Source organism: Oncorhynchus tshawytscha, linkage group LG10, assembly GCF_018296145.1.
Source record: "Oncorhynchus tshawytscha isolate Ot180627B linkage group LG10, Otsh_v2.0, whole genome shotgun sequence".
Lineage (NCBI taxonomy): Eukaryota > Metazoa > Chordata > Actinopteri > Salmoniformes > Salmonidae > Oncorhynchus > Oncorhynchus tshawytscha.
Genome location: NC_056438.1, coordinates 6,732,270 through 6,744,769, shown reverse-complemented (window position 1 = coordinate 6,744,769; position 12,500 = coordinate 6,732,270). Strand labels below are relative to the sequence as shown.

At 46.9% G+C, this 12,500-nt stretch overlaps 1 protein-coding gene across 1 annotated transcript in view; it reads right to left on the bottom strand.

Moving 5' to 3' along the window:
• LOC112240916 (pyruvate carboxylase, mitochondrial-like) overlaps positions 1 to 12,500 on the bottom strand; it is a 492,742-nt gene that overhangs the window by 398,017 nt on the left and 82,225 nt on the right. The window contains exon 3 of the mRNA XM_042329317.1: positions 541 to 703. Within this exon, the coding sequence (XP_042185251.1) occupies positions 541 to 703 (163 nt within the window). The remainder of the gene's footprint in view (positions 1 to 540; positions 704 to 12,500) is intronic.

Here is a 12,500-nt window from a genome sequence, read left to right as displayed (position 1 = left end):
AAAAGGGAAAATAAATAAACATAAATATGGGTTGTATTTACAATGGTGTTTGTTCTTCACTGGTTGCCCTTTTCTTGTGGCAACACGACATCTTGCTGCTGTGATGTCACACTGTGATATTTCACTCATTAGTTATGGGTGTCTATCAAAATTGGATTTGTTTTTGAATTTTTTGTGGATCTGTCTGTTTGTCTGTCTGTCTGTCTCTCTCTCTCATTAATTATCTGTCTCTCTCTCTCCTCACTCCCTCCCCACCTCCACCCCCCACCCTCCCTAACCCTAACCCTTCATGAGATGCACAGAAGGTTGTAGGTTCAAGTCCCGCTGTTGGTAGAACAGGTGTGTGTGTGTGTGTGTGTGTGTGTGTGTGTGTGTGTGTGTGTGTGTGTGTGTGTGTGTGTGTGTGTGTGTGTGTGTGTGTGTGTGTGTGTGTGTGTGTGTGTGTGTGTGTGTCGTGTGTGTGTGTGTGTCTGTGTGTCTGTGTGTCTGTGTGTCTGTGTCTGTGTGTCCGTGTGTGTGTGTGTGTGTGTGTAACCCTACCTCCAGTCGTCCTGTGTCTGGTTGGAAGCCTCTGGCCGGGTCTTCAGTAGTGACTCTACATTGTATGGCACAACCATTCACCCTGATGGTCTCCTGTGTTAACCCCAGCTCAGGCAGACTGCGTCCCTCACACACACGCAGCTGAGCATGAACCAGGTCCACACTAGGAGAGAGAACGTTGATAACATGAAGATTTGGGGGATTTAGGATCCCTATTAGCTGTTGGTAAAACCAGCAGCTTCTCTTCCTGGTCTGAAACAAAACATGACATCAGACAGAAAATTAACAGAAAATGAACAGCTCTATGTGGAATTTAAGGCACCTGATAGGCTGGCTGTAGGAGACCCACACACAACCAGGTGAAAAAGGTGTTAGATTGTGATGATTAAAATATATGACACAACACTAGTGATTCAATGTTTATAAGTGGAGAGAACACTAGTGATTCAATGTTTACAAGTGGAGAGAACACTAGTGATTCAATGTTTATAAGTGGAGAGAACACTAGTGATTCAATGTTTATAAGTGGAGAGAACACTAGTGATTCAATGTTTATAAGTGGAGAGAACACTAGTGATTCAATGTTTATAAGTGGAGAGAACACTAGTGATTCAATGTTTATAAGTGGAGAGACCACAAATTGCACATCAGCTCTGCTTAGTAACGAATGGTAGTGACCCCTGACTGCAGAAATACACAAGAGAGAATCAATGAGAGAATCAATGAGAAACAATCAAAGCGAGAGACAGTGAGAGAATGAAAGAGAGGTGTTTAAAAACTTGACAAGTCACGTTGTATGTGAGATGAATAGTCAGATGAATATGTTATCATTATCGAGTCTCACCGAAACTCACTTTTAACGACCACAAATATGACGAAAGAGTGAAAAAAGATTAAAAATAAATGAATACACTTGGCATGTCACGCTGTACGAGTAGAGTAGAGTGGAGTACTCATACTGTTATTGTATCATTGTTTTATGAGGACACCATAGACTCTCACTGTAACTCGTTAACTTGTTAAGGCTAGGGGGCCGTATTGAGTAGCTTGGATGAATAAGGTGCCCAGTGTAAACTGCCTGCTACTCAGGCCCAGTTGCTAATATATGCATGTTAATAGTAGATTTGGATGGAAAACACTCTGAAGTTTCTAAAACTGTTTGAATGATGTCTGTGAGTATAACAGAACTCATATGGCAGGCAAATACCTGAGAAAAAAATCCAACCAGGAAGTGGGAAATCTGAGGTTTGTAGTTTTTCAACTCATTCCCTATCGAATGCACAGTGTCTATGGGGTCAAATTGCACTTCCTAAGGCTTCCACTAGATGTCAACAGTCTTTAGAACCTTGTTTGATGCTTCTACTGTGAAGGAGGGGGGAATGAGAGGGGATTGAGTCAGAGGTCTGCCAGAGAGGCATGAGCTGACCACGTGTGTTCACGTGGGAGTTAGCTTGAGTTCCATTGCATTTCTGAAGACAAAGGAATTCTCCGGGTGGAACATTATTGAAGATTTGTGATAAAAACATCCTAAAGATTGATTCTATACATCGTTTGACATGTTTCTACGGACTGTAACAGAAACTTTAGACTTTTCGTCTGCTCTACTTTTTCTGAACTAAGCGATTGCGCATTGAGCATTTGGATTACTGGGATAAATGCGCGAACAAAAAGGAGGTATTTGGACATAAATGATGGACTTTATTGAACAAATCAAACATTTATTGTGGAACTGGGATTCCTGGGAGTGCATTCTGATGAAGATCATCAAAGGTAAGTGAATATTTATAATGTTATTTCTGACTTCTGTTGACTCCACAACATGGCAGATATCTGTATGGCTTGATTTGTTGTCTGAGCGCTGTACTCAAATTATTGCATGGTGTGCTTTTTCGGTAAAGCTGACCTAAGACTGGTTATTTAATCGCTATTTGTGATTTTATGAAGCCTTTCGCTGTAAATCCTATTGCAAATCAGACAACGCAGTTAGATTAACAACAACTTAAGCTTTTATCCGATATAAAATGCTTGTATGTTCATGAATGTTTAAAATTACGATTATTAATTTGAATTGAGCGCCCTCCAATTTCACCGGGTGTTTCCTGCTGGTGTCCCCCTAATTAAAAGGGAGTAAAATATGCAGTGTGCATGTTTCCTAAGAACTGCATGAATAGATGAAGGATCTATGTAGAGCTGATATAGCACGATTTTAACGGTACTATAACAGTATGGAGTCTCACTTTATCTCATCAAAACTTCATATGGTTAGATATTAATTTAACAACCTGACATGACGTAGCCCTTTGTAGCCTTTCCGTAGCTTCATTGGAAAGAGTGGATATGGCAGGATGGTGTTATAGTGAATCTGACATACTGAGACAGACGGTGTATCACCTAGTTCAATCTCTCGCACACACAAATAAACACACACACGCACTAGACACACACACACACTAGACACACACACACACACTACACACACACACATACTAGAAACACACACACACTAAACACAAACACACCCACTACGGACACACACACACACTAGACACACATTAGACACACACACACACTAGACACACACACACTAAACACAAACTACACACACAAGACACACCACACACACACATTAACACACACACACACTAGACACACACACACACACACACACACACACACACTAGACACACATTAGACACACACACACACTAGACACACACACACACACTACACACACACACACACTAGACACACACACACACACACACACACACACACACACACACTACACACACACACATACTAGAAACACACACACACTAAACACAAACACACCCCTACGGACATACCCACACACACTCACACACACTAGACACAGACTAGACACATACTAGACACACACACATACTAGAAAGACACACAGACACACACTAAACACAAACACACCCACACAGACACACACACACACAACACACTAAACACACCCACACAGACACACCCACAAGACAAAGTCTTACTTCAGTCATTTTTGGGGGTATCTGTACTCTACTAAACTACTTTATATTTTTGACTACTTTTACTTTTACTCCACTACATTCCTAATGAAAATAAGGTACTTTATACTCATTACATTTTCCCTGACAACCAAAAGTACTTGTTACATTTAGAATGCTTAGCAGGACAGGAAAATGGTCCAAATCACACACTTATCAAGAGAACATCCCTGGTCATCATCTACTGCCTCTGATCTGGAGGACTCACTAAACAGAGAACATCCCTGGTCATCTAATGCCTCTGATCTGGAGGACTCACTAAACAGAGAACATCCCTGGTCATCTACTGCCTCTGATCTGGAGGACTCACTAAACAGAGAACATCCCTGGTCATCCCTACTGCCTCTGATCTGGAGGACTGACTAAACAGAGAACATCCCTGGTCATCTACTGCCTCTGATCTGGAGGACTCACTAAACAGAGAACATCCCTGGTCATCTACTGCCTCTGATCTGGAGGACTCACTAAACAGAGAACATCCCTGGTCATCCCTACTGCCTCTGATCTGGAGGACTCACTAAACAGAGAACATCCCTGGTCATCCCTACTGGCTCTGATCTGGAGGACTCGCTAAACAGAGAACATCCCTGGTCCTCCCTACTGCCTCTGATCTGGAGGACTCGCTAAACAGAGAACATCTCTGGTCATCCCTACTGCCTCTGATCTGGAGGACTCACTAAACAGAGAACATCCCTGGTCATCCCTACTGCCTCTGATCTGGAGGACTCACTAAACAGAGAACATCCCTGGTCATCTACTGCCTCTGATCTGGAGGACTCACTAAACAGAGAACATCCCTGGTCATCCCTACTGCCTCTGATCTGGAGGACTCACTAAACAGAGAACATCCCTGGTCATCCCTACTGCCTCTGATCTGGAGGACTCACTAAACAGAGAACATCCCTGGTCACCCTACTGCCTCTGATCTGGAGGACTCACTAAACAGAGAACATCCCTGGTCATCCCTACTGCCTCTGATCTGGAGTGCTCACTAAACAGAGAACATTCCTGGTCATCCCTACTGCCTCTGATCTGGAGGACTCACTAAACAGAGAACAACCCTGGTCATCTACTGCCTCTGATCTGGAGGACTCACTAAACAGAGAACATCCCTGGTCATCTACTGCCTCTGATCTGGAGGACTCACTAAACAGAGAACATCCCTGGTCATCCCTACTGCCTCTGATCTGGAGGACTCACTAAACAGAGAACATCCCTGGTCATCTACTGCCTCTGATCTGGAGGACTCACTAAACAGAGAACATCCCTGGTCATCTACTGCCTCTGATCTGGAGGACTCACTAAACAGAGAACATCCCTGGTCATCCCTACTGCCTCTGATCTGGAGGACTCACTAAACAGAGAACATCCCTGGTCATCCCTACTGGCTCTGATCTGGAGGACTCGCTAAACAGAGAACCACCCTGGTCCTCCCTACTGCCTCTGATCTGGAGGACTCACTAAACAGAGAACATCCCTGGTCATCCCTACTGCCTCTGATCTGGAGGACTCACTAAACAGAGAACATCCCTGGTCATCACTACTGCCACTGATCTGGAGGACTCGCTAAACAGAGAACATCTCTGGTCATCCCTACTGCCTCTGATCTGGAGTACTCACTAAACAGAGAACATCCCTGGTCATCCCTACTTCCTCTGATCTGGTGGACTCACTAAACGGAGAACATCCCTGGTCTTCCCTACTGCCTCTGATCTGGAGGACTCACTAAACAGAGAACATCCCTGGTCATCCCTACTGCCTCTGATCTGGTGGACTCACTAAACGGAGAACATCCCTGGTCAACCCTACTGCCTCTGATCTGGAGGACTCACTAAACAGAGAACATCCCTGGTCATCCCTACTGCCTCTGATCTGGAGTGCTCACTAAACAGAGAACATTCCTGGTCATCCCTACTGCCTCTGATCTGGAGGACTCACTAAACAGAGAACAACCCTGGTCATCTACTGCCTCTGATCTGGAGGACTCACTAAACAGAGAACATCCCTGGTCATCCCTACTGCCTCTGATCTGGAGGACTCACTAAACAGAGAACATCCCTGGTCATCCCTACTGCCTCTGATCTGGAGGACTCACTAAACAGAGAACATCCCTGGTCATCTACTGCCTCTGATCTGGAGGACTCACTAAACAGAGAACATCCCTGGTCATCCCTACTGGCTCTGATCTGGAGGACTCACTAAACAGAGAACACCCTGGTCCTCCCTACTGCCTCTGATCTGGAGGACTCACTAAACAGAGAACATCCCTGGTCATCCCTACTGCCTCTGATCTGGAGGACTCACTAAACAGAGAACATCCCTGGTCATCTACTGCCTCTGATCTGGAGGACTCACTAAACAGAGAACATCCCTGGTCATCCCTACTGGCTCTGATCTGGAGGACTCGCTAAACAGAGAACCACCCTGGTCCTCCCTACTGCCTCTGATCTGGAGGACTCACTAAACAGAGAACATCCCTGGTCATCCCTACTGCCTCTGATCTGGAGGACTCACTAAACAGAGAACATCCCTGGTCATCACTACTGCCACTGAACTGGTGGACTCACTAAACAGAGAACATCCCTGGTCATCCCTACTGCCTCTGATCTGGAGTACTCACTAAACAGAGAACATCCCTGGTCATCCCTACTGCCTCTGATCTGGAGGACTCACTAAACAGAGAACATTCCTGGTCATCCCTACTGCCTCTGATCTGGAGGACTCACTAAACAGAGAACAACCCTGGTCGTCTACTGCCTCTGATCTGGAGGACTCACTAAACAGAGAACATCCCTGGTCATCCCTACTGCCTCTGATCTGGAGGACTCACTCAAACAGAGAACATCACACCTGGTCATCCCTACTGCCTCTGATCTGGAGGACTCACTAAACAAGAAATCCCTGGTCCTCCCTACTGCCTCTGATCTGGAGGACTCACTAAACAGAGAACATCCCTGGTCATCTACTGCCTCTGATCTGGTGGACTCACTAAACAGAGAACATCCCTGGTCATCCCTACTGCCTCTGATCTGGTGGACTCACTAAACAGAGAACATCCCTGGTCATCTACTGCCTCTGATCACACTCACTAAACAGAGAACATCCCTGGTCATCCCTACTGCCTCTGACAGTACTCACTAAACAGAGAACATCCACACAGGTCATCCCCCACACACACTTACCCAACTGCCTCTGATCAGTGCTCAGTAAACAGAGAACATTCCTGGTCATCCCACTGCCTCTGACTGGAGGACTCACTCAAACAGAGAACAATCTACTGCCTCTGATCTGGAGGACTCACTAAACAGAGAACATCCCTGGTCATCCCTACTGCCTCTGATCTGGAGGACTCACTAAACAGAGAACATCCCAATCTACTGCCTCTGATCTGGAGGACTCACTAAACAGAGAACATCCCTGGTCATCCCTACTGCCTCTGATCTGGAGGACTCACTAAACAGAGAACATCCCTGGTCTTCCCTACTGCCTCTGATCTGGAGGACTCACTAAACAGAGAACATCCCTGGTCATCCCTACTGCCTCTGATCTGGAGGACTCACTAAACAGAGAACATCCCTGGTCTTCCCTACTGCCTCTGATCTGGAGGAGTCACTAAACAGAGAACATCCCTGGTCATCCCTACTGCCTCTGATCTGGAGGACTCACTAAACAGAGAACATCCCTGGTCCTCCCTACTGCCTCTGATCTGGAGGAGTCACTAAACACAAACGCATCTTTTGAAATGATGTCTGAGTGTTGGAGTTTTCCCCTGGCTATCCTACATTAAACACAAAATAAGGAATATGAAATGATTTATACTTTTAATTTAAACTTTGATAATATATTTAACATGAAATACTTTTACTCATGAATGACAAGGAGTACTTTACTTTTTTCCACCACTGCAAACACAAGACACAATCAGGAGGGACACACTAGAGACACAGGGATCAGGTAGAGACTGAGAGGGAGGGATCACTAAACACTAGACACAATCACAGGGATCTGGAGGACACAGATAGACCACTGGATAGAGGACTCACTAGACACAGGGATCATCCAGACTAGAGGGAGGGAGGACTCACTAAACAGAGATCACACTAGAGAGGTAGAACTGATCTGGGACTCACTAAACAGAGATCACACACTGGTCAAGACACAGGGATCACAAACTAGAGAACAAGGTCACAGGGAACTGGGAGGGAGGGAATCACACACTAGACACAAGGTCAGAGACTAGAGGGAGGGACTAAACAGGGAGGTCAGACACTAGAGAGGGAGGGAGCCTCTGATCAGACAGACACTAAACAGAGACACACTGCCTCTGATCTGGATCACTAAACACTAGACACCTGGTCACACACTGGGATCTGGAGGACTCACAACAGAGAACATCCCTGGACAGGTAGATACTGCCTAGATCTGGAGGACTCAGGGACACAACATCCCTGGTCATCCCTACTGGGATCTGGAGGGACTCACTCTGAGACACAATCAGGTCATCTAGAGGGAGGGAGGGAGGAGGGAAGGAGGGGGAAACAATCTACTGAGAGGGAAGGACACTAGACACAAAGGGATGTAAAGGATGGGAGGGTTGGAGACAGAGGGAATAATGTGGTGCTTTGCCTAAAGGAAATTTGAAGGGAATAATTTAAACTTTGATAATATATTTAACATTAAATACTTTTAGAGGGAGGGAGGGAATCACACACTAGACACAATCACTAGACACAATCAGACACTAGACACAATCACACACTAGACACACAGGGACACAATCAGACACTAGAGGGAGGGACACTAGACACAATCACAGGGAACAGGGGGAAAGAGGGAGGGACTAGACACAATCAGGGAGGGACACAATCAAAGAGACAATCACAGGGAGGGAGGGAGACACAAGAGGGAAGTAGGGAGGGAGGGAGGTAGACACAAGGAGGGACACAATCACACACTAGACACAAGGGACTAGACACAATCACACACTAGACAATCACACAGGGAGGGACAGAGACAGACACAATCACACACTAGACACAAGAGACTAGAGGGAATCACACACTAGACACAATCACACACTAGACACAGGAGGGACACTAGACACAATCACACACTAGACACAATCACAGAGGACAATCACACACTAGACACACTAGACACAGACACAATCAGAGAGGGACAATCAGACACTAGAGGGATCACACATAGACAGGGAAGGACTAGACACAATCACACACTAGAGACAATCACACAGGGAGGGAATCACACAGGGAACCAGGGAGGGAGGGACAATCACACACTAGACACAATCACACACTAGACACAATCACACAGGGAGGGAGGGAGACTAGACACAAGGAGGGGGACACAATCACACTAGACACAATCACACACTAGACACAATCACATGGACACAATCAGGGAGGGAGACACAATCACACAGGTAGAGACACTAGAATCACAAGTAGACACAATCACACTAGACACAATCACACACTAGACACAATCACACTAGACACAATCACACAGGGAACTAGAGACTAGACACAATCACACACTAGAATCAGATAGACAGGGAGGGAGTAGACACAATCAGGGGGACACATCAGGGACTAGAGACACAGAGGGAATCAGGGAAGGAGGGAGGGAGACACACTAGACACAATCACACACTAGACACAATCACACACTAGACACAATCACACACTAGACACAATCACACACTAGACACAATCACACACTAGACACAATCACACACTAGACACAATCACACACTAGACACAATCACACACTAGACACAATCACACACTAGACACAATCACACACTAGACACAATCACACACTAGACACAATCACACACTAGACACAATCACACACTAGACACAATCACACACTAGACACAATCACACACTAGACACAATCACACACTAGACACAATCACACACTAGACACAATCACACACTAGACACAATCACACACAATCACACACAACACATCACACTAGACACAATCACACACTAGACACAATCACACACTAGACACAATCACACACTAGACACAATCACACACTAGACACAATCAAACACTAGACACAATCACACACACAAATACAATCACAAACACTAGACACAATCACACACTAGACACAATCACACACTAGACACAATCACACACTAGACACAATCACACACTAGACACACAATCACACACTAGACACAATCACACACTAGACACAAACACACAAATACTACACAAACACTAGACACACACACACAAACACACAAACACTAGACACACACACACAAACACTACACACAAACACACAAATACTACAAACACTACACACACACACTAGACACAAACACACAAATACTACACAAACACTACACACAAACACACAAATACTACACAAACACTACACACAAACACACACAAACACACACACTAGACACAAACACAAACACTAGACAAACACTACACACAAACACACAACAGACACAAACACACACTAGACACAAACACACACACAAACACACACACTAGACACAAACACACAAGGCACAAACACACACACAAACACACACACACAAACACACACAAACACACACATTCACGCTAAACACAAACACACACACGCACACACTAGACACATAAACACACCCTTAGATACAAACACACACACACACACACACATTAGACACAGACACAAACACACACTATGCACAAACACAAACACACACTAGACACAAACACACAGACACACTAGACACAAACACACACCAACACACTAGACACCAACACACTAGACACAAACAGGTCACATACAAACAGGTCACATACAAACAGACCTGAGTTGACTGGACAGGTACCTCCATTAACACTGAACACGTAAAGTCCATTAACACAGCTAGTTACCTCGGGAGGAGAGAAGGAGAGAGGGAGGGAGGGCGGGGGAGGGAGGGCGAGAGGGAGGGAGGGAGGGAGAGAGGGAAGGAGGGAGGTAGAGAGGGAAGGAGGGAGGTAGAGCGGTAGAGGGAGGGCGAGAGGGAGGGCGAGAGGGAAGTAGGGAGGGAGGGAGGTAGAGAGGTAGAGCGGGAGGGAGGTAGAGCGGTAGAGGGAGGGAGGGAGGTAGAGAGGGAAGGAGGGAGGTAGAGAGGGAGGGCGAGAGGGAAGTAGGGAGGGAGGGAGGTAGAGAGGTAGAGCGGGAGGGAGGTAGAGAGGTAGAGGGAGGGAGGGAGGGAGGTAGAGAGGGAAGGAGGGGGAAAGAGGGAGGGAGGGCGAGAGGGAAGTAGGGAGGGAGGGAGGTAGAGAGGAAGAGAGGGAGGGAGGGAGGGGGAAAGAGGGAGGGAGGGGGAAAGAGGGAGGGAGGGTGAGAGGGAAGTAGGGAGGGAGGGAGGTAGAGAGGTAGAGAGGGAGGGAGATAGAGAGGTAGAGGGAGGGAGGGAGGGAGGGAGGTAGAGAGGGAAGTAGGGGGAAAGAGGGAGGGAGGGCGAGAGGGAAGTAGGGAGGGAGGGAGGTAGAGAGGTAGAGAGGGAGGGAGGTAGAGAGGTAGAGGGAGGGAGGGAGGTAGAGAGAAGGAAGGGGGGGAAAGAGGGAGGGAGGGCGAGAGGGAAGTAGGGAGGGAGGGAGGTAGATAGGTAGAGAGGGAGGGAGGTAGAGAGGTAAGGAGGGGGGAAAGAGGGAGGGAGGTAGAGAGGGAAGGAGGGAGGGAGAGAGGGAAGGAGGTAGAGAGGGAGGGAGGGAGGGAGGGCGAGAGGGAAGTAGGGAGGGAGGGGGTAGAGAGGTAGAGAGGGAGGGAGGTAGAGAGGGAGGGCGAGAGGGAAGTAGGGAGGGAGGGAGGTAGAGAGGTAGAGAGGGAGGGAGGTAGAGAGGTAGAGGGGGGGAGGGAGGTAGAGAGGGAAGGAGGGAGGGCGAGAGGGAAGTAGGGAGGGAGGGAGGTAGAGAGGTAGAGAGGGAGGGAGGTAGAGAGGGAAGGAGGGGGGAAAGAGGGAGGGAGGTAGAGAGGGAAGGAGGGAGGGAGAGAGGGAGGGATGGAAGGAGGGAGGGAGGTAGAGAGGTAGAGGGAGGGAGGGAGGGAGGATGGTCACATTGACAGAGCCCTACACATGTCCCAACATGTCCCTTAAATACATCTTTAAAATGTCTCTGAGGCAAACCAAGTCATAATGACTCAAATGAAACAATGTCTGTTGTAAAACATTTATTAAATAAAAAAGCCTGGGGGGTGGAAATGAATGTAGAGAGAGAGAGAAAGGGAGGAAGAGAGAGAGGGGCAGGAAGGGATGGGGAGACGGAAAAATAGAGAAAGAGGTTATTATAATCATTTGTTTTTAGAAAAGAAAACATAGAATAGACAGTCTAGGCCTGAAAGAGACAGCAAGAGAAGAGAGAGCGAGAGAGAGAGAGAGAGAGAGAGAGAGAGAGAGAGAGAGAGAAGAGAGAGAGAGAGGGAATGGGAGAGAGAGAGAGACCAAGAGAGAGAGGGAGAGAGAGACAGAGAGAGAGAGAGAAAGGGGGAATGGAGAGAGAGAGAGAGAGAGGGAATGGAGAGAGAGAGAGAGAGGGAATGGAGAGAGAGAAAGGGGAGACAGAGAGAGAAGGAGAGAGAGAGAGAGAGAGAAAGAGAGGGAGAGAGAGAGAGAGAGGGAGAGAGAGAGAGAGAGAGAGAGAGAGAAGGGAATGAAAGAGAGAGAGAGACAGAGAGAGAGAGAGAGAGAGAGAGAGAGAGATGGGGGGAATGGAGAGAGAGAGAGAGAGAGAGAGGGAATGGAGAGAGAAAGAGGAGACAGAGAGAGAAGGAGAGAGAGAGAGAGAGAGAGAGAGAGTGTGTTGGCTATACTAAAACTCTTTAACATCATCCTCAGCTCTGGCATCTTCCCCAATATATGGAACCAAGGACTGATCAATCCT